The 26,554-nt window shown below is 40.2% G+C and overlaps 2 protein-coding genes across 8 annotated transcripts in view; both read right to left on the bottom strand.

Annotated features, from left to right (window-relative positions):
• The window catches only part of ANXA2 (annexin A2), a 30,479-nt gene extending 21,750 nt beyond the window's left edge, over positions 1-8,729 (bottom strand). The window contains exons 1-2 of the mRNA XM_075045496.1: positions 8,650-8,729; positions 3,767-3,826 (exon numbers count right to left, since the gene is read on the bottom strand). Of these exons, the coding sequence (XP_074901597.1) occupies positions 3,767-3,814 (48 nt within the window). The 5' untranslated portion in view covers positions 3,815-3,826; positions 8,650-8,729. The remainder of the gene's footprint in view (positions 1-3,766; positions 3,827-8,649) is intronic.
• ICE2 (interactor of little elongation complex ELL subunit 2) overlaps positions 1-26,554 on the bottom strand; it is a 52,264-nt gene that overhangs the window by 419 nt on the left and 25,291 nt on the right. For 4 of the 7 annotated variants that reach the window (XM_075045485.1, XM_075045486.1, XM_075045483.1 and 1 more), the window contains one exon: positions 21,297-25,450. In XM_075045485.1, the coding sequence (XP_074901586.1) occupies positions 25,262-25,450 (189 nt within the window). In that variant the 3' untranslated portion in view covers positions 21,297-25,261. Of the gene's footprint in view, positions 1-3,766; positions 3,827-11,333; positions 11,581-11,841; positions 12,111-21,106; positions 21,249-21,296; positions 25,451-26,554 lie in introns of those variants that run through there. The other 3 variants (XR_012652827.1, XR_012652826.1, XM_075045484.1) reach the window with 3 other exon arrangements.

Here is a 26,554-nt window from a genome sequence, read left to right on the forward strand (position 1 = left end):
TGTCTGAAGTATTTTAGAATCAAAGCCAATACTTTACTTTGGATTACAGGCTACAATTAAAAAAAAAAAAAAGTAGGAGGAGATGGAAGATTAACAATGAGTAAGTCAGAGCAAGTTTTGTGCCCTATCTCATGGACTTTAAAGGCAACACCAAAAAAATCTTTTTAAGCCTATGGTTCTAGAAAGCAGAAGTTACTCTCAATCTCCTTTTGAAACTCTATGCCTGCAGATACTTGGTTTAAGCAGCACGAGGCTAACAAAACCAAACGACATTTTAAATTACCTCTGCTAAGAATAAGAGGACTTGCAGGTTAAGTTCACTTAATAAACACTTGCAACATTTTAGAAGTTGCCAGATTTTATCAGCTGTTTATTATTGTCCTCTCCTGAGGACTATAGCTTCAAACAGGAGGTCACCAGAAGAGAGATTCAACTCTTCTCAGCTGCTTCAGTGTAAGCTAACAGTTTAGCTCATATCGCCTCCCATGGGCAGGTTAAACTAAACCACAGATTTTTCATATAAACAGCTGAGAAATATTCACAAATCCCACTCTGCTGAGTTCAATTTAGAGACCTAAATCTCTGGCAGAAAGGTGGAGTGACTAACACCTGAAATTGCCAGAGCTGTTTCCTAAGTGAATGAACCACTAAGCTTTCTTGGTAACGATCCCTGGAAACCTTTGTTTCAGTCCCTAACTCCAACAGAAAAGCTGGGTTTGTAAACAAGACTAAGCTATCTTAATATCCCTGGAGGATATTTTTACATACAAATTGTTAAAAGGAGGACAAATTTCAATGAAAAAATTCCATGGTCTTTGACTACATTTCACTTTATTCTATAGAGGTCACACTGTCCTGAGCAGATTCCTCTGGCAGTAATCACTGTGCCTTCTTGAGACAGTCTGTGTTATGCTGTGGAGATGGAAAGTCAAATAAGCACCGATAAACTGAACCATTCTTTCTTTTGTCTCTTACCATCAGCTCAAACTAGCAAAGTGGCCCCAGTTTGGCCCACAGCCACACCACAAAACACAGCCTTTCCTGTTAGCAGATCAAATTGCTAACAGAAACAGTAAATGGAGATGGGCAATGCAGCCTCAGAGAAATCCATGTGCCTGAAAGATTCTTAAACTGAAGCCCCATTAGTATACACAATCATGTGGCACTTCTATCTAATTAACCAGCACTGCTGGATAATCTGAAGCAAGTTGCCTGGTGAGCTTAGCAGAGTTGGGTACCTCTCCTTCCACCCAGCTCTAAGTATTTTCCGAGTCATTTGGACAGAGTATTTTACTGTAAGATGATATCATACACTGAGAAAACTCATAGCATATTTGCAATGTGGGAGCCATCTTTTCCTCTGTCCTTCCACCCAATGCATGCAACAACTTGGATTCAAATCCTCTGACACCGGTCAAAAGACCCAAGAAGTGCCATGTACATATGTATATCCAGGAAAGACAGAAACCTTCTGCTGGCTATTCTACCAATAAATGGACCATCTTCAAATTCAGCATCCACAAAGACTATGCTTTACTCTCTCAGGCAACTGTCTTGAGTACTTCAGTGGAGCAGACACAGGTCTTGTCAGGGTGATTATTCTGCCTATGAAAAACAGCCATTTAAATTCCAGACTATATGGTCTCAAATTACTCTGGTACACTACTGTACCACAGTACTGGTACTGTACGTTTTCAGATGAGAGTTTTTCCAACTGACTTTCCATTTAGTTCAATACAAAATTTTCCACAATGTGGCAGTAAAAGTCCAGCTAGTGTGTAACTGCACAAGCAATCTGGGCCAGATTAAAGCACAGAAAGTTGTTTTTTTTTTCTCCCCACATATGTAGCATGCTTCAGAGGTTCTCCAACTGGTTTACATCCACCGAGTTCGACGAATTCAACCCTACTGGGAAGAGCAGAAGCACATATCACTAACAGAAAAGCTGAAGAGGCATAATTTCTTCTAAAAAAACAAGACCCTTTCAACATATCTACATCTCAGTATTCCCTGTCCTCAAAGAAATCATCAGTCACATTTGAAAAACTGAGTAACTTGACATCACCCGGCAAGTAGCCTAAAAAGTGCTGACTAAAATATAGGCTTCCAATTCTCAGTGCAAACATGGAGCACAAGATGAAGCACAACAGCAAGATCTTTGTTACAGAATGTTTCTGTACTCTCTTGTGGATAGATGCAGAAACTGCAAGCATAGATTGACTTCAGTTCAACTCCCTCCTTTCCGTAAAGGAAGGAGAAGATAATACCTGGCTGAAACAAGCAGGCCAGTTTCTTTGTCTTGAAACAAATCAACTGCTACACCACTGACGCAGAACGCACAAATGCCTTATTGCACAAGACAGGACTTGGGTTCAGCTGTGACCATTCTATACCCTCGAGGTTAAAAACCTTTTTTTTGAGAAAAATGGGTGGTTGAATTACTGTGTTTAATATCAGTTAACTTGCTGAATCATTGCTTAGGGGAACTGGGCAAATCCTTTATGCAAACTACTCAATAATTCTGGCTTCCAACTTAGGATCTGCAGAACAAACTAGCTGCCTGATATTTCTTACACTCTGTGGCAGGATTTCTGATGAAAATGCTGGCATGGAACAGTATTCAAATTTGACTTTTGCAACTACTCACAAGCATCATGGAAGAAACATTTCTGCCCTTGAGAACAGATTGCTCAATTATTATTCCAAAAGTAATTCTCCATTGAAACAAACACAGCCAAGAAATCTGAAGAGTTGACTGCTCTTGCAGTACAAAATCAGCTTTGCTACTTACCTACAGTGCACTAGCCAGTTCTTTGCAACAGGTCTTTCACAAAGATTTATTTTGCAACAAGTAACAAAAATAGGCAAAAAGTTTGCTTGTACAAGCTCAGATCTGGAGTCACTGGCACTGGCTACAAAATTTAAGAGTATAGCATGTTGCAAGTATAAGCAACATGATGAAATAATGCATGGATGGGATTCACTTCCTCTTCAGTGACAATCACAGAACCTCAAATTTGTGGCATGATATCCTGACACTACACTGGTAACCCTACCATCTAATGTTGCAACGTAAGAAATCAAACAAAGCCAGTGTGGCTTTCCAGCATTTGAATAAAACTATCAAGCAAGTGCAGATGTGGTGGGGGAAAAAAAAAACCAAAAAATTCTTTACACTTTTCAAAACAGAAAATGAGAAAATACATTTGAGAAAATAAGTTTTTTCAAGAGGTAATCTAGTTTTGGTGACAACCATTACAGGAATAAGATCCCCAATATTTTAATTTCCATTAAGTAATGTAATGTTCTCTACTTTTAATTGAAAAGAAAAAAAAAGAAAAAGAAAAAGAAAAGAAAACTTGGAAAGTATCAGCAAAACCAAACACATTTCCATCTTCTCTTATCATCCTTAACTCACTTGTTCATTTGGAAGAAAGAGGGACTGCAGTTGTGAACTGGCCATTCAGTTTGTCCTGTGATCTCTTTCATATGGCCCAGCACAGGAATACTGCTCATGCTGTCAGCCAGTTAGAAGAACTATCATTAAATCTAGTCCCCTCATATAATTATCCTATGGTTTACAGCTGCTTTGTAGCTGAAAACCGATCACTACTGACTAGGTTTTTAGTCAATGTAAGTTGAAGAGATGTGTGGAATCTTGTAAACTGTACAGCTCAGTCCAATTGTTGGTAGAGAGTCCTGTAAAAGAAACGAGATGTGGCATTTAAGTAAAACAAACCTTTCTTGTCTAGATAATAATACTTACATCTCCTTCAAGGCTGAGCTTGCTTAAAATTTCATGGACAGTAGACATCTTGAAAGAATGCTGGAGGAAGAAAAAAAAAAAACAAAACAAGTGGACTTAAATATATTTACCATTACATCAGCATATTATATGGTCCTGAAACACTGCAGCACTGCAAGTGACATAGTCCAATGAGTCTGCTAATCCCAAGCAAGAAAGCAGATTTAAGAGTTTCCAAGCCACACCACCATTAATAATGCAACAGCAAGCAGCCTTCATTCTATTGTACAATAAAAATTTATCTTTACTCCTTAAAAAAAGTTTAGTCTGCATTTTAAATACTTAAACTTAGGAACTGGAGAATCACTACCTTAGAAATAGAATCAACTAACCCTACAACTTGGTACCAGGAAGTCTGTGCAGAAACATTATAGCCTGGTCCAGCTCAAAGCCCAAAAGCAGCAACAAGTAGTAGCATTTAAATCAGATGTTCAATTCCTCAAGTACTCATGGAATACATTGAAAGTATTTATATTCATGCAGGCATTTTATAAAATCACAATGCTGTTCAATCTTTAATCTTGGACACAGGCCACAAATGCCTCTAATATCATAAGGTTTTGTAGTGGCTCCCCAGTAATAAGAATCACAGGACAAGCTACAAACACCAGTTAGTAACATGATTGTCAGATACTAGGTAACAAGGACTCTCATAAAATGATAGCTCCAAAGTAAGAGCTATCGAGGCAAGATAATCAATATCATTGCTCCATTGCCAGAACCTGCATAACATCTTCTTAACACATATAAAGAAAAACAGGGGAAAATCCAACCCTGAGATAGATTATACACATTGCAGAAATGAACACTGATGTTACACGGTTATGTTACAATGCCCTGCCTTTTTTCAACTGTGCTGTTCTGGTCAGGGAAGTTTGCCAGAGCTATATTACTGTTTTACTGGAAGGGTCTCTCAACTAAGGAGGAAATTTTTTCCAAAGGTTATAAGCCAGAGGCAATGTTCAAGAGGCTTGATGCGTTCCCAAAACTCTGCTCTCCAATTCCTCTACTGAAAGGACAGACGCTGCCACTCACACTAACTTCTAGTCATCCAGGTTGGCACCTGCACCAAACATTTTTTTGCCTCTTGAAATTAAAGCTTGTTTCTCAGGAACTCTACAATCAAGCTGTAGAAAGCATTATCAATCAGGGAAAAGAGTTGGCTTGATGAGAGGTAGGAGAGAAAGGACAGCAACACCTCAAGACCAGTGACATTCCACTAATTGATAACTGAGCCTGGAACGAAAATTGCACTATTTTCAGCCTCACTGGGTGCCACTCCCTTCACTTTCACACTATCACCAGTTCCCCCAATCCAGCTCCCAGACACCAAGCCCTCTGAGCCAACTCCCAGCTATTGCGCAGCCAGTCCTGGGTATGTCCTTTCAACTGGTATTCAGATTCTTTTTTTAATCCCCATCAGTCACTCTTCTGATGGTAGTGGGGCTTTCTCAGGCAAGCAGTACTAGCCGCCCAGGCAAATTTCCCAGAAAAAGCAAACTCCTCTCCACGCAATGATCAGTCTCAAACCAAGAGCTCAGAGAACCAGCAAGAAGTTTGAAATAGTTTCTTAATAATGGAGATCTGGTTAAAACTCTAGAACAAGTGTTTATTTTTTGTTTTAGCTCCTGTAAATCTTGTGTATGTCAAAAGGAAAGCAGAGAAATCCTTACTTTCAGCAGATATAGCAAGTGTTATGAGAATAAAATGCAGAAACACAATTACATGGCTTTTGTAGCATAACTGCTGTAATCACACCTTTCCTCACTCAGAATACAGCAAGAAAACCTTTCATCTTCTGAAGCAACCTAGGTGTAAGTAACAAAAGCAACTTTACTTCAAGGAAAAATTAGAGATCCCAGGGGAGGAAAAATAAGACAGAGAATGAAAATCATGGTCATGCATCAACTTATTTGAGAATAAATCTTTTACAGAGCAAAAATCCAGCCCAGCCCTTTAAAGATAGGCTGCAGAAGTTGTAATAAGCTGCTACCAGCTCTTGGCACTATTAACTATGCTGGTTAGAGTGGGATGACATATTACTGAGTTATGAAATTCTTAATATTTACTCTTAATAAAATGAAGTGCCTAACAATGAGACCTTTGTACTCTGACAGTATTACAACCAATACCAAAGATGAGCAACAGAAGTCCTTTCGTCTTGCTTGTCACAAAGAAAAAATAGCAGTGAAAGCTGAAGCAAAGCAATTGCAGTATAATTTTTCACAAAACAATCACTGAACAGCTTTTTGCAAGGCTCCTGTTTCTAAATCAATTAAAAACCACATTGAATCAGGCTTGTTGGAACAAAAAACTTGAACAGAGTCCAGGAACAGAACTAACACACCCTCACGTAGAGCTGGAACTGGGAGGTTCATATCGTCAGCACACAACAGTACTACAGCAACTGACTGCCCATCAGCAGCAAGCTGGCAAGAGAAAAAAAAATGGGGAGTTTTTGCAAGAATCTTTGCAGAGAAAGATCTTTACTTGGAGAACAAACACATCTCTTGTCACACCCTGCTTTGTAAGGTGCTCATATTTGAGAACAGACTCTCACTGTTTCCTGAAGGGTTGATCTTATCTGATGTAGTTTTGACAAGTTCTGGGTGGGTTTGAACACGTAAGTGGAAAATACTTGCACTAGCTTGTTATTCCTTACACTGGAAAAGACTCAACTTCTACCTTCTAGCTGTAAACTAATGCTTCAATACCTTAAGGCAAGTTTCTACAAGTGGTTTTCCTCCTAAATCCACATTACGTAATCCTGAAATATGTTATTTTACTAAAAGAGATAGCGTCTGTTTTGACCTCGACCCCCACCGTAATCACTGGTTTGCAAATCAGTTATATTGGGCTTAGTCCATACCCAGTACCTTATCCCCATAACTGGTGACAGAAGAGTGTGTGCTTAAAAGCAGCCCCATATCTCGATTCCCAGGGGCAGCTCATATACATTACACCAGAAAAACCCCATGTGATCCATGGAAAAAATTGTCAGGTATGCACAAACAACTACATTGCCCAATAAGCAGAGTTAGCATTTTAAGAAGCACTTATACTCTTGTAGACGGAGATTGAGCAAAGGGTGTTCCCAGACATCTGAGCCAAGGAAACGGCATCCCCAGAATGAGAGAATGGAAACTCTTTCGCTCAGAACACATTTGTGTCAGGTCTCCAAAAACCAGGGCAAGGCCTGGCAACAGTGGAGATGAAGGAAAGTGAGAAAGATCTGCAATATCTACTGTAAATGAAATAAGAACTCAAAATCATTCATTTATATACAGTGACAACCGCAAGTACAAACGAGGCAGGCTGTATCTCCCCGAACGACTCAATAAGGTTTAGCAGATCTTTTAAAGCCACTACTTGGAGAAAAAATTAGCTTTAAAGAAAAGAATTTCAAAATCCATTAAACCATGCTACCACAAACTTACTGTAACTGTTCTCTTTCACAGACACTACTAATAACGCAGGAGATAATTGTTCCATTCCAGGAAGATACTACACGCTCACAAAAGTAAGGACTTTTATTTCTTCAAATTCAGGTTATTCTCACTTCTGAGATTCACAGGAAACCATTTTTTTTGTTTGTTTGCTTAAAATCAAGGCAAACCATTCCATATGTTAGCTAATAGAAACTATACTCGCTAGGGCTGCTTATCACAACTAGCTCCACCAACAGAAGGCATGCGCAGGGATGGATCGCTCAAGGGCACAGAGGTTCCAAAAGATTCTTTCACTCTTGACCTATGTGTCGGGGTCAGCACATCTCTGTGCAGACAGAGCATTTGAATATGAACATAAACCTAACTAACCTTAAACAGAACTAAAGCTGCCACGTATAAGAACACAACTCACTTCTGCATGACTTTTCCTCCGGCTAAAATACGTGACAACACTCCTATGCCCTACCTCCCCTCCTCACTCGAGGAGGAAGTGGTGTCGAAGCTGACTCACAATCCAAAAGGCAGCAGCAAGATCTCAGCAATTCCGTTCGCGGCGGGGGCAGGGTGGGGGAGCCGTGCCCAAGCCTGGCTCTGCGAGCAAGGAACCGCACGGCGCTCCCCGGCACGCCGCGCCCGAGCGCTAAAGGCAAGCCTCGGGTGAGCACCGGTTGCCCGGAGCGCTCCCCGTACAACGGCTTCGCTTCTGCCCCTGCCAGCGGCCGCCTCTGCAGCGGCGCCAGCGGCCGCAGCCGCAGCCACGCCCTGGGGGTTCCAGAAGGGCAGGGGCCGCTGCCGCAGGCCGAGAGACCGGCGCGGCGGCTCGGGCGGGCTCGGGGCTCCGCCGCGCCCGCGGGAGTAACTCCAGCCTGGCTCCGGCCGAACGGACACCGCCTTCAGCGGCCGGCGGGGCTGGCTGCCTGGCACCGCCCGCGCCTCTGCGAGGCTCCGGGCTGCAAAGCGAGTTTACGGTCCCATCGGTAATCCAGCCGAGCCGTTGCGCACCTTAAGGAGGAGAAGAAGAGAGCATTCGGGGAAGTTTGACGAAGTTTGGGGCCGGTTCCTCTTGGCCGAGCGCTGCTGCCACACCCAGTACTGGTGCGGGGCCCGCCAAGCTCTCCGGGGGCAGCCTCGCCCTCGGAGGCCGCCGTTTCAACACGAAGCCGAGCAGGGAGAAGTAACGGGCGGGTGACACCGAAGGAAGAGAAGAAAAGCGCGGGGCGCAGAAGAGCGGCGGCCGCACCCCGCCACCGCCCCGCGGCCGCCGGAGAACCGGCTACGGCGGCCCGACACCCGCCCGTACCCCCGGGCCCGACCGTGGCCGGGCTGCCGCCTCCCCCTCCACTCCCCCCGCACCGTGGCGCGCTGGCGGGGCCGGGGCGCCCGGCGAGGGCTCACCTGGCCGGGGCGGGCAGGGCGGCTCCAGCGACGGCTTTAGCGGCGGCTGGGGCCAGCGGCGGCCCGGGCGGGTTTTGTAAGGTCGGGCGGGCCCTCCCCGCCCCGGCGCCCCCCCGGCGCGGCGCTGACTCACCCGGCCGCGCCCGCCTCCCGCAGCAAGGGAGAGGGGCGAGGGGCGGGCAGAAGCAGCCTCTCCCTCCGCGTCCGTGTCCCGCGCGACCCTCTCCCCGTCCCGGTCCCCGGGGGGGGCCTCTGAGGTTGCGCTGGAAGCGCCGGGAGCAGCACCCTGGGGTGCGGGGGTCGGCGCCCAGCCCTCGCCCCCCAGCCCCGCTCTCCAAGGGGCGCCGCGGAAGCTGCTTGGCGGCTGCCCACCCTTCCCTTCAGACGTGAGGGAAGCGGCCGCCGCGGCGCTTGCCCCGGTGTCCCCTACCCCCAAGCCCCGGCCCTCTGCCCTGCGTTACTGGGACAGCAGGTCGTCGCTGCAGCCCGTACTTTGGAGCAGCGCAGCTGGGACGGTGCTCGGGCTCTCGGGCAGGGCACAGCACCTCCCTCCCAGGCACGCAGAGGACGGCCCAGGCCCCTCAGCCCCATGCCCCGCCAAACTGGGGCCTGGCCGCCACCGAGCCAGAACCGCGGCCTCCCGCTCCGGGCTCATACAACGGCGAACTGAGCTCCTTACAGCTCGCCGCTGTAGCCAAGCCTGCTTCGCGCCAACAGTATCTAAGATTCGGTGCTCAGAGCACCGAATGTGTGTGTATCAGAGCTGCGAGAAGTCTAAATGATGTCTGCCGCAGAGGCAATAAAGGCCAGAAGACCAAAGCACGAGCTCTGCTGGGAGGCTCGCTGAATCACGCTCAGATAACCCGGACAGGCATACCACACACAGAAGGGGGTGGGAGGTGGGCAAATCAAAACTTCTGCCAGTCTGACTAGTGGAAAATAAACTACTGAAGCCTAGATGTTACACCAGTAACAAAAGCAAGATACAGTTAAAAAGTATTTGCAAAAGAAGATCTTCAGTTGGATCACTTTAGATTACTGTTTCACCACAACAGTGTGGCCAATTTACTGGTGGTCAGTCCCAAATACTTAAAAAGCAAACACTCCCCATTCCCAATACATGCAGTTATTCCTGTAATTTAAGTGTGGTGTTTTTAATCCCCTGCAGGTGAATACCTTTAGGTAGTCCTTTCAAGAGTATGTTGTCACAGAGTGGTTTTGATTCTGCAAAGACGTATTTGCCTCTGCTGTAAGGGTTTTTTCAGAGGCATAGACAGAGATATCTCCTGGCAGACAAACAGGGTAAAAAAGTTCTAGGTTTGACCAGGTGCATAAAAACAGTCTTGGCAAAAGCAGGCAAGCACAAAAGAGACACAAGAACACAGGCTGAGAGACAAAGTAATTGCTGGGATGAAACAAGATCAGAGAGATACAAGAAGGGAGAAAATAGTAAGAAATACCACACTAGACTTCAAACATGGAGACAACAGAGTCGACAGGTGAACTGGTCATTGCAGAAGGTGAAAATAACATTAATAGCCCCTTTCTGAATAAACAGAAGTGATATGAAGGGGACAGCCATAGGAAAAGGCTTAGCATGGAACAGCATTTTGTCAGAGAACATCATCAGTGCCGGTATTGCATTAGTTTGACACATTACCTTTCTTTTTGGCAAGGCCACTGGGGTTATTTCTCTGTTTATTAACAAACCTGTCTTTAAAAATTAATTCCTGGGTATCCCACTTCAACCACTGTTTGTCACTAACAGTTAAACTGATAATTTCCCCCTGCTTTTCAGGTTTCTTAGTAAAAAAAAAAAAAACAAAACCCACAACAAAAAAACCCCAAAAAACTGGCAACTTGGAAAGGTGATTCACAGATCAAAAATACTTACAGTCCTAGAATTAATAGCCATTCTGTACTGCAGTATTCTTTAGGGGCTTTAAATAGGGATAAGCAGCTGAGCAGAAGCCATGCAGCCAATTTGCCTACTAATGGATGCACAGTCCCTCAGGGGATTGTCAAACATTCTTAAAGCAAAAGCAGAAAAGCATAACCACAATACCCTCAGCTAAAAAAAAGTGTTTTCACACATGTAATGTATTGCCAACATGCAATATATATGTTGCCTTCTTCTATACAGTCTGCTGAGTCACATATTAATTAATTCAAAGATGAACACATTCATTCTCTTAACTGAAGGTCCATTTACCTTTCAGTCCTCTACTATGGCCTGTTCCAATGACACTACTATTCCCATTCCTTAGAAAATTGTTCTCTTTTTAATAACTCAATACTTCTTAAAATTTGAAGTAGATCATATACCACCATTAATTTTGGTTAACTAGATCTTCATCTGAAGAGTTTGCAAAAGCTGTGATGTCAAGTGAACTATTATCATTATAGCCACATAAACTGTAGCACAAAAAGATTTTCCAGCAATTCAAACAGCTTCAGAAATGTTGTCTCTAATAACAACTTAATAATCAGTTATTCAATCTCAGAATCACACATTCACCTCAGTTTAAAATAGAAAGCAGCCTCTCTGAACCTACACAAGCTTCAGGGACTGTTGAAGTGATTTCAAAAGAAAAAAGACTGACAACAGGGAAAAAAAAGAGCAACCATATTCAGAGTCATGAAGATACAAAAGTTATATTCAAACATATTATAAATTCCCTCAATTGCTCTCCTCTTATGTAGGTCAACTGACATCAAAGGCACCAGCTGGGGAACCTAAGTACTACAAACAGCAGAAAGCACATTAACACTTTTGGCAGAACAACCAACCATTCCCTAATACCAAGGCCTAGTGATCCCACCCATGGAAATACAATACATTCTTCATACCTTTAAGAAAAAAACTCTGCAAAATCAGTGAATTGAGGAAGGCAGCAGTCAGACTGTGCAAGTAAGAAAGACTTCTGTTATCTGCCAAACAGGGAAAGGAAATTAATTCAATGAGAGAACAGCAGCCAAGTGCCTGAATCACTTTTCAAAACGAGACATAAGCCTGTAAGTCACATGGGTTATTTCTGAAGATTTACCCAAAGCTTGGAGGGTTTGTACAGCACCAATCACAAGGGGTTCTGGCCCATGACCACTGCTCCCGAGTACTACATTAAGTAACTACTGTCAGCATTAGGCTGGATAAAAGACAGTGACAAGGACTGCACTTACCACAAGCCCAGTGTCTCTTTCTTGCCTGCCTCACAGATGATTTACTGGAAGAAACGTGCTGCAACTAGCTTGCAAGTAAGGCAGTGCCAAGAAAGGTTTTCAATTTGCTTTCACATTGCTTAGTCCACACACCCCCTTAAAATATCTGCATAGAAGGTCATATTTCAAATAACTGGCAACTACTTCAGCTGCAGTTACCTATTTGTGATTTCCAGCTTCCTGCATGCTGACCATAGAAATCAAAGAAAGCACACTTTTGTTGACTGGAGCTCCCCAGAGTCCTGTGGATGGAAAAACAAATGTAATTGCGCTAGCTTCTCATTCTTCCCTTTGACAGCTCACTGTGACTGTGGCTCCTCCTATACTCTATGGCCATGCTGTAGATCCATTTATTCCATCCTCTCAGTCTCAGTGACACTACCATTGCTAACCCCCTCATTGTTTTGTTACTGCTTAATATTGTTTGATACTAATTTTCTCTTTTTTCCTTTCTATTCAATATACCATTTTCTTCCACCTCACCAATATATTTTTCTTGTCACTATCTTCTTATGTTAGTCTACTGGAAGCTTGCTATGCTTAACTTGAATATTCAATTTGAGTTCCCCTCTGACCCAAACTTCATCTTTGCAATAACATTAGTGCATATGAGGTCACTCTGGCTTTCAATAGATTTTTCTCTCACTTCTGTCCCTGATCGTTTGGCTCCACCTATACAGATTTTGCTCACACTCTTTCAGGATGCTGTCTACAAAGAATCAAAGATGCATTATGAAGGCTACAATTCTGTCAATAGGTATTGCCTACTTAAGCTTTTTTCTTCAATACAAAAAAAAAAAGGATCAGGACAAAGGACTTTCTGGTTTAGGTGTGGCTGAGCCTCTATGTAGTGCTGCTTCCCTGAATGTGTTATGTTGCAAGAGGATAATATAAATTCCATTCTGATTAACATATGGATCAGGCAGACCTCTGGGTGTTATTTTTGCACCTTGATTATTTGATCTAATTTGGGAACTGCCATGATACAAACACACGTAGATTTGTTATTAGCACTTAGAGTAATCACAGGTTACAGGGAAAGTTAAGTATAACTTTAAAGTTATGCTAGCTGGGTTCCCAGGGTAAAAACTTGGCAAGTTATCACATCTATGGCTATAGAAGAAAGGAGGAAAGACTGCTGAAAGCACACTTAAGACTGCATTAGTAAAACTTTAAACACTGAAAGTGTTTAACTTGGTTTGGGTTTGTGGGTTGTTTTGGGGGGGATGGGGGGGGGGATGCAACGTTTTTTGTTAACATGCATCATGATTTACTCTAAATCTTACAGAACTGTAATTCCAATGTGTTTTTCAAAAACAGATCAAATACCAGAATACTGATGCCATCTTTTATCTAATACAATACCAGAGAACCAGATATCTTATTAGGTGCTCCACCTAACAACCTAAGCCCTTGGATCAATTCTATTCTGTGCAATCTCATTCCTACACTACATGCACATTCCTGCACAAATGTTATTCTCCACTCAGAATTTCATTTACTTGAAATAATCCCTTTTAAAGAGCTAGACTTATCTCTGGAATGATCTTGTGTGTTAGCCAGATCTCTAATATTTTGTAACGTGTATTTTACAAATGAAGCATTGTAATAGGTAAGGTAGGTGGCATTTGCTAGTTCAGTCTGGGTACAGAGAGGTAGTATGCTTTTGAATAGGACATCCAGGCTAGAAACTGGACACCTGGACTGTATGCCTTGCAGTGCTATGGCTTGCAGTGTGATCTTAGATTGTTGCCTTCTCACTGATCTTTCAACTGTTGACTCTTCAGGGCAAAGACTAAGTATTGCATCTGCTAAAGAAAATGCTAAACAACATAAATTACTTCATCAACATACAGGAATTAATTAGATTCATCAAATTGTTTCCAGTTTATCTTCATCCGTTTCATAAAGAGTCTATATTACATGAAAGCTCATGTAACCTTGTTTAAAGGGTATATTTCAGCAATCATTTTAACTGACAAAGACATGACAGGCATTATGTTCTACAGTTACTTCCCATCCAGAATCTCAAAGTGCTTCACACATTACGTGACAACCTGACAGCGAATACTTTTCATGGCTAGTAAAACATCCACCTCTCTCTCCCACCAGCTGGCTGCATCTCACATGTGACTTCCAAAAGTCTCTTCTTATATCCTGATACTGTTTTATCACTGGATTTGTCTTCAGCTACTTCTCAACTCTATGTTTGCAAATTAATTTCTGTCTGCTGTTCAGTATCCCTCCTCTGCCACTTTCATACATGTCTGACCATATCATTAGTTTGAACTCTATTTTTCAAAGATTTTCCTCATTACCAGCATAAACAACACCCTCATCCTTTTATCTCACAATCCTTTCACTCTAAGCCTATGGGCACAAGGAGCTTGCCTCCACAAAGAACCACATGCCAGAGTGACTTGGGATCCAAATCAAGACAAGGAAGTAAACAAAGCAAAATATTAGCTAAGACTATAGTTACAGGACTCAGTCAGAAACTCCTTTGACTATGCACAAAAGCTAATAATGAAGAAAGCTGTCTCAGGGCACATTAACAGCCTAATTAAAGTCACTAACAATTGCCAAAACCCATAAAGTTTGAGTCACCGTGGTGGAATCCCATTGCACTGGCTGTCCGCTGTTAATAGAAAACAACATGGAATTATCTATGCTTGTCGAGATGCTCAGAAGGAAGCAAGATCCATTGTTACTCTCATCTAGCTGACACAGGTAACAACATGGGCCAGCAACTTCAAAGGTGCAGTTGGCTTGTTTCCCTCATGACTCAGTCCAGGCTACTGCATCTTCCTTCCTTCTGTCTGGCATGCTAACTAGAGTAAGTCAGAGAGGTATACATATTCAAGTGATACAGAGATTCAGTGAAGAATATGCATCATGAACAAATGGTAAACCAGAAATTCAGATACATGTGTACCAAATAACAGAAAAGTAACTCCTCCAGCATACATTCATCACAAGTATTAATAGTGTCTGGAGTTCAATTCAATTTCTAAACTAAAACATGAATCGCTAGCATTTTGGTTTTTCAGTGTGCCTCACAGAAGTAATCATCTGTGTGACTAGGAGACGTCGCCTAGCTACATACATAAACAGAAATGAAACACGCTTGCCAAATTCCTTGTACTGGTATTGGTGGCATGAATAAACTCAGCATCTTTACACTGAATGAAACAGTCGCAGGATACACAAACAAACAGTCACTATGTGTGTAACTGTGTGTCAGTGAACTTCCTCAGTCCCTCGGGGACTTCCTGATGCCCTGCTTGATAGCCAGCTGCGATTTTATTCTAAAATCATGCAATCTGAAACAAAATAAGGGCTGTAAAGCATAGTCAGACATTAAAGAAGGTAACTTTACTTTCTGTTCTCAGATTATCATGAAGACCTTCAAGCACAGGTTAATCTACTTAGGGTTGGAGAGTTGCAATTTCATCTGAATCTAGGTATCATGCTGTCTTTGGTCCTGTATACATTAACAGGTTAAAATGACACATCTCCAAACCACTATGATGAATTCAGCTTTCCCTGCAACACCAGCACAATGCTGCTAGGATAAACAGACTACCAGTATATATTACAGCATTAAGAGAGATTCTGAATCCATTTAGATGACACAGTGCTTAAAACGATCACAGCTGCCAGCTCTACAATAATGTTCCCCAAACTGCCACCACACTGGAAAACGCTGTAGGAAATCTTACCAATGCACTTAGGAGCCCCTGACATCATCCAGAACAGACCAGCATGAATAATCACTACAGAGTTTGGTCTGTCTTGCCAAAGGACAGAAACAGCTATAAAAAATGGAAGCTGCCAAAAGTTCTCAGGGAATTTTTCCTAGGAATAGTGTTAAAAGGTTTCATGTAAGACTAAGCCTGTTCTGCTTCATTGTTTCCCATCATTACATGCTTTTTCCACTTTTGTGACTCAGAACACAAACAGTCCCATGGTTTGGATTAATCTCCTGGCCTCTGCCAAAGTACAGGGGAGGCTGTCACACCTTAAATATGTCCCTGAGAATCTTGGGGAATAATTCTGAAAGTTTTAAGGAATCTAATTAAGCACCATCTAAACTTACTCTAAAATCCTTAAACAGGTTCCTATGGCAAACCTGCAGGCTAGTGACTGCATACTGCAAAAAGCATCTCTTTTTTATTTAACATCATGCCACCTCTGAAATGGCCCATGGCAATGAATTTAAAAATTACTTACAGATTCAAGTTCACTGACAGAAATCCACATACTATTACTACAGCAATCTAGAACACAGCTGTAAAATTTAAATTAAAATCAATGATTCTGTGAAATAGCAGGAACATTTTTTGTGTGTTTTTGTTTAAAACATATCAACCCTGTTTTAGTACAAAATAACATAAAACACTTAGGATTTTGAGTAAGTTCTTACATGATCTGAACTTCATTACCTAATTAGGCTTAGCTGAGCTACTAGCTGGGGAACAAATGATGCCTTGCACCACAAAGGAATGTCACAAATTCTTGATTAAATATGACTGTCTACACTGATGTCTTTTTTGCTCTTTCAAGTGACATCTTATAGCTTTAGATAAAATTTAAGGCAAAATAACATGACTTCAAAAAAAGCTGTTGATTGAGTGGAAGGGAATGGCTGTTATGAAAAGATTCATTTCCACCAGACAGGCTAAGACTTGCTTTTCCAGGTCAGATGCACAGGTCTGAATTCTAAAACCAGAGATGTCTTCTTTTAGTGAATCAGAAAAATAAATTAAAAGCCTATTGTTTTAGCATGAAGGAGTACATTTAATACTTCACATTTTCATTGCAGTTTGCTTTCAAATAAGCCTTCAGTAAACATTTCTACTTGAGCTGGATAACTTCCGTGGCTTTGTCCTGCATGCTAGTAGCTAGTGCTTACACAGGGAACAGATCTTTAAACTTTAAGGAGATTAAACAAAAGGCTGTACTGATAGCACAGCTACAGATAATTTTCAAACAGGTCCTTAACACTAAGGTTTATTTTCCTAATGCTACTATCATCCAGGAAGTCATTAATACAATAACAAGCAGCCATCACAGTCTGTATAGAATAACTGAGTTCAAAACAGCAGAGGAAAGGAGTGGAAGCCTAGCTGACTGATCAACAAGAACAGATATGGAGAGAGACAGACAGCTGTCATCCTTCCTGCGGAGAAAGAGGCTGTACCAAAGAAAGCCTTCAGGATGGTTTTGCCAGTACAGAAGGCTAGACCTGCATGCATACCCACAGACAGAGTAGCATGAAGCCAGACATTTAAAAGCCAAAGAAATGTGTACAGTATTTTATCTTCTCAGTTTGTCTATTTGGGCTGGTAGAAAACCTGTAAATGGAAGATAATGCATTCTTTTGATAAATATGTCATGTGAAATATCTTCCGTAGAGAAGGCAGGAAACAAACTTATTTATTCATGCACCTGCATACAAGTTTACTGCTTGTTACTTAAAAAAAAAAAAAAAAAAGAAAAAAAAAAAGAAAAAAGGCTCTAGTGACAGGTCCATTGACCCACAAGTTTCTTTTTCTCCACAGATAATGACAGTGTCAGTACAATAGTCTCTCCAGGTTTCTTAATCCAAACATGCTACTTTTGGATTAAACAAGTCAGTTTAATTGATCTTAGTGCGCATTCTGCTTAGGTTATTCACAAAGAAGCCAAAGAATTTCAACTGTGATGTGAGCACTAGTTAATTTGGAAATGACTACAAAACCTGTTCGAAGTAGCATGTGCAACTATACAGTAATTCTACCTCCTTTATATTTTATTACTCTTGCTATTAACAAAGAATATCCAGAGAGTTGCACAAGACTACTGTCCTCCTGTCAATCAAGGGAACAGAACTGCACTACTGCAGTACTGGATATGGTTCTGAAATAAATGGGTTTTGACTGCTGAGGTAGATTTTGACATGGTTATATGAGGAGATAAGAAGCAATGGGGTTCTGACAGCTACTTCCTTCCCTCTTTTTTAAGCTCAAATTTAACCAGACTATTAAAATATTTGTTGAAGTGCTCTGTCTGCCAGGCAGTATAGCCCACACTAGACAGACTGACGAGTGACTTGTTTCAGTAGGAATTTTTTTGCCTTCTTCCTGTTTTTTGTTTTTTTTTTATTTTTTTTTTTTTTTTTATTTTGAATTACTTGCACAAAGATTTGGTAGGTGGAGCTTTTGGTTCTAGTGAAACATCAATTGCAGCAGACCTGGCACAGGATGGCACTCATGCTGTTCACTGAACTATGCAATAAACAAATTTGAAAGTCTGCATTAAGATAAGACCCATGAACAGACCTGAATTATTTTCAAGGCTGCATCATTACTCCAAATCTGATTTTCAGTGATGGAAGGAAGTTCTGAACAAGTATTTTCATTTTATTCATAGATGCTTTTAAATAGCTTCTGAAAAAGACATTGATCTCATAGTGAATTTGGCTACACTGATTATTAACATGGATATTTACAGAGAATCCTTATGTTGTTCTTTCTACACTAGAAGTATACCAGAAGGGAGAACTGACATGAGAAGAGCTAGGGAATCTCAGTGAGACCAGCTATGCTGCATCACTCCTTTAAAACCACAGCATGAATGCACTAAGCAGCAGCTGTGGTAGCAGCAAACCTTAGGGGAGGCAAGATTAACAGTCACAGGCAAGACTTCCTATTAGAAATATTTGGGAAAATACTCAAGCTCTCAGGTATACAGATGCATCCTCAAGTCAGAAAATTAACCTAGAAACAGAAATATAAACTCTAATTGAGAATAATTGCTTCCAACAATGGATTCTGTGCCCAGATGTACAGTTTGCCACTTTTTACTTCAGATTCAGGTCTGAAAAAGCACTAGACTGGTCAAAAACTTGTCTCTTTCTTTTTTTACAGTTGATCATCTAAAGATATTTGTGTATGAACCTGTGTATGAACACTGGAAGTGTACTATGAGATCACAAAAAAAATCTTTATAAGGAAATGCCCAAACTTTCTCACTACATTTGTGTGGAGGATGGGTAGTTATACCACTGTGACCTCCCCAGGAACACATTTAGTGCATGTTGAATAGATAGGGAACAATCAGTCTTCATATGGCACCACTTTATCATCTTTGATGTTGTTTTGTTGACGAATTGATTGGCTCCTTTTCTGTTTAAACATATAAATCTAACTATTCTCATGGTGCTCACACAGGTCATTGCTAGCAAAGGACTGACTGCATTTACACAACATTATCAGCATCGCTAGCTCCAAGAGTGTCATGTATGCTGTTTTTATGAAGGCATTAGTTCCTAAAATCCTGAAATGATGTGAGAATTCAAGATACCCTGAAAAAGGCAGTGGTGGGGAATGGGAGTCTATAGCTCTCCCTTCAAGGTAAAATTTAAAAAATGTAGTCAGTGTCATGTCCTTGAGCATCAAAGGGCTTGAAACACCCCTGAAACACTCAAAAGGCTCTCAAAAGTATGTCAAGGCTTATTAAAACTCACAATTATTTTAAAACTCTAGATTTTTAAGAGTCAAGATCATTACCTTTGTGCAAAGGTAATATCGGGCATGGTGGAGCTTGTTCTTTTTCTTTCTTCACAAATTATATCAATTTGGCAGCAACTAAGAAATGAGAGGCACTGATGGGGTACGTGCTTATTCTTGAGACATAGGCAGGTAATGTCACATTCCTAGCCACTCATGCTGCCTTACAACAGAGGAATCTCATGCACATGTGGAAAACTGTTAAGCTAGATACTTCTGAGTAAGTTTTAGTGAAACTGAGATGTATTAATGCATCTTTTGGAAAAGTTGGCTCTGTCCACGGCAGGCTCTAAATATATCTGTATAACAAAAGTGAACTACCACCGTCAAGCTGAAGGACGCTGGCTTCGCTGATTGGATTATGTAGTTTTGGTCAACAATATTAGCATACTTCTCCTTTTGGCTCTTCTGAAGAAGGACCTTGCCCAGTGGAAAAATAAACAACTGGTTTTTCTCTATTAGGCCAATCAAAAGTAGGAAATGTACACTTGTAATAACATGCTGTGGATAAACAGAATGATGTGGCTGCTATAATTCATTTACAGAATCAGGGAATATGTTGCTGGATTCTTTAATAGCTCCTCCCTCCCCCCTGTAGTTACTATTATTCATTTTTTCTAATATTGAGTTGAAAGTGACAATGTTCTTTTAATATTTATTGAAATCTTTCAATCACAAGCAATAATAAGAAAGACTGTTTCCTCTGTATTACCTCTACTGTTACACTTTATACAAAACTACCATGATGTCTTGTGGAAGAATAGGGCTTTCATGGCTTTTTTTTTTTTTTTTTTTCTTCCTCACTGGGTGAGCATCCTACCCCACAGAAGAGATAAGTGTCCTTATGGAGGAATGCCCTGAAGTCTGCACTAGGACTGATACTGTTTAACAATCATTACAGTAAATTATTCTACAAACAATTTAGAAATTGGCAGTGTAATGTTGCAGCTCCATAAAAACAACAACAAAATCCCTCTACAAGGTATAGGACAATGGCCCGTCAAGACAGCCATAAGTAAAAGCAGCCTTGAGATTATCTACAGAAGACTTTCATAAGGCTCAGAATGGCTGGGATCAGCTTTTTGTCAATGACAATCCTCCACCTACAAGTAAGATAAGGTGTAATTCAAATGCTCTGTGTTTAAACAGACTGTCACCTGGCCACCAAAGTTGTCTTCTGGCATTAAGAAAGAAATTTAATTTGGCATATATAATATAGCAAAGTACCTTTGAAAACATTTTCATATAATAATTTTGGCACAGAGTAATGAAATTTGAACTTGCAAACAAAATTTAAGAATCTGCAGAAAAATGCAGTTTAACAGCAATTAAAATAAAGCAAACATACTTTTAGCACAGAGAAATATATCAAGCAATGACAGTGCTTCTGGGAAGGACTCTACCCACACTTGTAAGAAAGGCTGTACTTTGTTAAGAAACAAGGAGCTTAGTTGTATAACTTCTCAGAGAAGCATCTGAGAAAGTTACACATCCAGTCAGACTTAAGACAGGGGGAGAGACTGAAAATGCCCCAATTCCTTCTACTAGTAGAACTAAAAGCATCTTAAAATGGAGGTCAGCACTAAACATTCTGAAAGATCACACCCAAACTGATTTTTATACTCTTTCGGAGACAAGCTGCTATTTAAAATTCAGGGCAAGCAAATCAGAAGCAAAAGAAGTACCTCTTCAAATGGTTCAATGTCTGCTACTGAATATCACTGCATGAGGTTGGACAGTCACTTGCTGTTGGCAGCTCCCATCTGCCAGCACAGGAATGGATGTCTGGTCACTTGGTCCCAGTTTTCTGTGCTTCCAGCTGCTAGGCTACATTAGAAGACAGAAAAAACAGAGTAAATCTATTCCTAACATATTTTACATAGACAGTGTCTATTGTATCCCTAAAAGGTTTTGCAGTCAAACACGGGTGAAGAGGTTTAGCTAGTCACATATGGGAATGAAAGCAGTTTGTAAGTGATTCATTAGTGCATAGTGCAAATAAAGTTTGAATACACTTATTACTGCAGAAATAAAGAAAAGTTAGATTTCACAACCAATAACCCATTGCAGTTATTCATGCTAATATGAAGGACTGATAAAGTTCCATGGTTTTGCATGTATGTCAACCAGTAATCTCCAATGCCAGGTAAGAATTCCCCCTCTAGTCCTCCAAAACAACTGCCTGAATATGACACAAAGCTATCATTTTAATCCTAACAGCAGTGAATGGGGAGAACCAGACCATATCAGTGATCTTATACAGCATGGAAAACCTTATGTTCTCAGAAGGCTTCTTCCATTTTTAGTGAAGTAGTTAGTGTCTCAAAGCTGAACTAGCAGTTGAGTTGGTCATGAACAGAGCTTCCCAGGGGTTGATACTGGCTCCAATACTACTCAATATTCTTGTAAGTCATCTGGATAACACAATGGAATCAGTTTTCACCAAGTTTGCAGATCACACCAAATGGGGAGAAGACATAGATAAGAGCAGACAGATGAGCCACTATTCAGAGAGACTTGGACATGCAGCATGATTGGGCCAACAAGAATTGCATGAGACTTAGCAAAGATAAAGTCCTGCACCCAGAATGAAATAATCCCAAGCAGCAGGACAGGCTGCTCCATTAGCGCTGGACTACAAACATCCACACTAAAAAGCTAAGAGAGAACTGAATAGAGATCCCTGTGAAATCAGTTTGACCAATTCTGGAGCAGTTAGAGCTTCCTGTTCCTAAAGACAGGACAGCACATACTTCCCCCTTTACAACCAGGTAAATCTACATAAAGGAAAAAAAAAATCTAACAAGGGAAAAATATAACCAGAAGATTCTTAGACTGGCTAAGTTACATCTAACCACACACTCCAAATGCATATGTAAAAGATATTCTTACAATATAGTGACAAAAAGTAGTAATTATATTTAAAAAAAAACATATAAGTTGCAATATAAACACACACAATCCATTCCAAACACAGAGCAGAAGACTGAAATTACAGGACAGGATTGAGATCTGTGGAATATTTTTGCTAAACAAGGTGGGTTGAGGCCATAAAAAAGATCAGCATTAGTTAGCCATAGAGCAACAATTACCTGGAGAGTAAGGTCCAGGCCCATTCACTCTCCTTCAGCTGTAGTTTCCTGCTTCCCACAGCTTTACAACCTATGTTACATTTAGGAATTTATACCTTGGTGGCATCACAACAGTGAGGCTCCCCTGTATTCCTTCTTTTTCCTCCACAGGTAACTGTCACTTCAGGAGCAGTCTATATAGAAACAGCAATCCAGCAACTAATACCCAGCACATTTTCTAGCTTTACTGAAATCTTTTTTACCAATTATTTTGTTTAGACATTTTCTTTGTTTCAAATTTCAGATATTACTGCCTGTACTAAACATGCTATCCCTTTTCCTTTCTCCTCTTATCAAACTCCTTTAAGTAGAATTTTATTTTAGATGCAAATATAAATGGAGAATACTCTGGCACTCCCACCCACGATACATAAACAAAACACAAGTCTTTCAAATGACTAACTCATCTTAGAGCAATTACTTCAGTCCCACTTAATCCAAAAGAGATCAAATAAAATGCAACAGTGAATTAAAAAGTCATCTTGTGTGTTGTACACAAACTCCAGATTCCCTACATATTTGAAACACATAAGAAACTACAATTAGTATACTATCAGTAGTATACTAGTGTAGTATAATAGTATACTATTAAGAGAAAGATGCAAGCCTTTTAAGGCATATAGATATATGGGCAAATAGACCATACATTTCTAACATATGAAACTTCATCAAGAAACTAAATTCCATACAAGTCTGGCAAAAGTTTTTACATATACAAACTGAAAACTGCTTTGAATCCCCACACAGAGTTGGTTATCTGGCAAAAATGACTCACAGCTGAAACATTCCTATTATGAGAGGTCACTAAGTGCATTCAGGATTTCAAATCAGAACTACTTGTAATTTGCAAACAGCTCTATGCCAGTTCAGCTTGTAACTAGCATATCACTGCAACTAAAAGCAGCAGTGGCCAAAACCAGAATAAACTGAATAATACTATAAATATATCTAACGGGAGGGGGGGGATCAGAAAATGCTTTGTATTTCACAAAGAACAGTTTTTAATATACATTCATTGTTTATGCCTACTTTAAAAAAAAACACAACAAAACTGTCTTCAGGATTTTATAACAGGTATACCCCAGTAAACAATTTAAATATTTTATTTTTACTTTCATGACATTAAAACGTGTCATGTCAAGCCCCAGTGAGCAGAAGAATGCTTGATCAGATGTGTGTACTTGGTAACTTCCTTAGTCCAAACAAAAGACTTGGAAGAACATCTTTAAGGCCTTTGTTTTTTGTGTTAGCAGTTTAAGCATGCATAGAAACAGCTCTCCAGAACACCATCCAAACAAAAATTGGCTCAGACATTTTAAAATAGTTGTTTGAGTTGTTTAAAAGGCAAAAATGGGAAAGAATTTCTTGGACTCATTCTTGTAGCTTTCAAGAATTGACGCACTCTTCTAAAAACAATACTTTTAATAAAGGAAAATACCGACAGAAATCCAGAAAACACAAACCAAAAGTGATGATAGAGAATATAAATTTTGAGCCTCAATTTCAAGGATTGTTTCTGTTGAAATTCTGTTTGATGAAACACTGAAAGTATGTGCCATAAAATAGCTGTAATGCAGAGAAATCTTCCCTCACACACAATCACGTTAGTTACAAACACATCACAGAATACAGTGCATTCATATACCAACATTCAAAACAACTTCAATTTTTCCACACAACTCATATTCACTAGGAAACTGCATCTCATCACATTTCTTGGCCTTTTCATAGATAGCAAATACTCTCTTTTCCTAACTTCACTCTGTCAGTTTGGGTCTAAATTTCAAGCAAACTGCTGATGTACAGCATAGTGTGGTTGGGTTTTTGGAACAATGACTAAGGCCTTGATCCTATCACTTGTTCCTCCAGGCAAACCTTAATACCTCAGGTAAGCACTACTGCATATCAATGTGCAATCTGATATGAGAATTTAGGCTGTAGCCATTCAGTAATACAGTAGATTACTGTATTACTCAATGGCTACAGTTAATAACTGCAATATTCATTTTTGAAGACATGCCAGAATCCAAACAATTTTTGGAAATTGTTTTGGGGAAGGATAAAAATATATATATTTTAACTGTTTAGCTGTACTCCTAAGTTTCCCAGTGCAAATTTATGGCATGTACTATTCAAATAAACACAGCTTTTGTTCCCCAAACTTCATTTGTTGCACCATCCTAAAAAGAAAAAATATTTTTATATGTAATTTAAAAACTGGTAGACACTGTGCGTTAAAATGATTAAGTGATTAAATCCAAGTTGTTCCCCTTATGCACATTACATAAAGTAAAATACAATTCTAAAATATGTCAGAATAAAAATCTGTAGTGCTTCTGGAAGAATTAAGAAAGCTGAAAAGTTCTTTTTCTTGTTGTTATGTGATATCAAATATTGCTTTTGACCGCAGCTTCATTCTTCAAGCCTTAGTTTTTCTACAAAAATCACGAGACCAACAGAAGATACTTTTGTCTCCTAACCTCAGCTGCAGACATTTGCTCTTTTTAATCTGAGTGAATTTGAGATTTTCACTTGAAATGTGTCCACTGAGGTAAGAAAGGGTTAAAGGTTTACAGAATGTTTCAGCTATGGAGCCATTTCCGCTGCCAGCTTGTTCTGGCTTCTTTGAAACTGCATGAAAGCCTCAGATTTTTTGTTTCATCTTGTCCTTCTCCAGGCCATGCTTATCACAGCATGGTTCAGCTATTACTACTTCAGTTGCATTTTGTTGTACTTCATTTTCCATTTTTTCTTCATCATTCTTTGTTTGCAGTAATTCTTCAGCTTCTTTGTAACCACACCTTCATTTCTAACAGGCTTAGCTGGATTGCCTTTTGTTTCCATAGCTACTGGCTTTCCCTCATAGGGTGTGTCTGATTGTCCTTTCGCCCCAGTCATCTAGACACATATGGGGAGAGAATAAAAAAAAAAAACAAACAACAACAAACCACAAACTAGAATTAATAATCTTAAATCTGTACTAAGCACAAACATACAAAACTACCTTCAGAGAACTGCCTTCTACTTCTTGTCATTCCAGCCAGACTCAGAGGCCACATCTGGACTGGGTGACAGGCACAGCTGGTTTTCCTGCCACCAGTGAGATCTGACCAATCCTGCCTCTTTCTTGCCTAAGTGCCTGGATTTTCTTCTGGCAGAAACCAAAGTGCATAAGATAATTAGGAACTGATGCACAACTCTATTTTGCCCTCATATGAAGTCAGGATGTGGCTAAAACATATAACTGGGCCTAAAAACTATCACACATCACTAAGCTAGGCATAGCTAGGATGTTGGCTTTTACACAAATGAGTAAATTATGCTGAAGAAAAGTAACACTTGAAAATTTTCATACTTTTACAGTGTCGTACTACCTGTTCAAAATATTAGAGCTGAGAGTGGGACCTTTGTGAAATTTCCAAAGCATGATATGCATCACTTATTCACCAGCATAAACTACAAAGCAGGTTGGATTCCTGAAAAATGTCCACAAAATTTCTATCAAAAGTTTCTTTAGATGCAGACAATTGATTCTTCTTCTCATAAGAAATTCTATTCTGTTTTAAAAACATCATCAACAAAACCCCAAGTGTTAGTGATTTGTAGGCTATATCAATTTTTACTTGTCCTAATGATGTCTGGAAGGAATATCACATTTAAACATCTAAAATTTATTTAGATTTAACTGCACTCTGAAGAAATGTAGAATACAAATGCTGTGTAAGATTGTTCATTTTCAGTAAAAAGGAGTAAGCCATCCACGCACCATTTTCTATTTATGTTTGAGACACAGAAACTGTGTTTTCCTAAATTAAGGTATATGTGCCTCTATACAAAATAACATATTACAAAATAATATATAGCTCTTATTTTAGAGACAGTATTGCATATATATTACAAATGTTTCCCTGTATAGGGAACAGCATACCAATGAGAATTTAAGTTTCTGTATATCAGGGAAGCCACCCAAATTGCAATGAAAGTTTCCCCAAAGGTAAAGGG

Source organism: Buteo buteo, chromosome 13, assembly GCF_964188355.1.
Source record: "Buteo buteo chromosome 13, bButBut1.hap1.1, whole genome shotgun sequence".
NCBI classification, from domain to species: domain Eukaryota; kingdom Metazoa; phylum Chordata; class Aves; order Accipitriformes; family Accipitridae; genus Buteo; species Buteo buteo.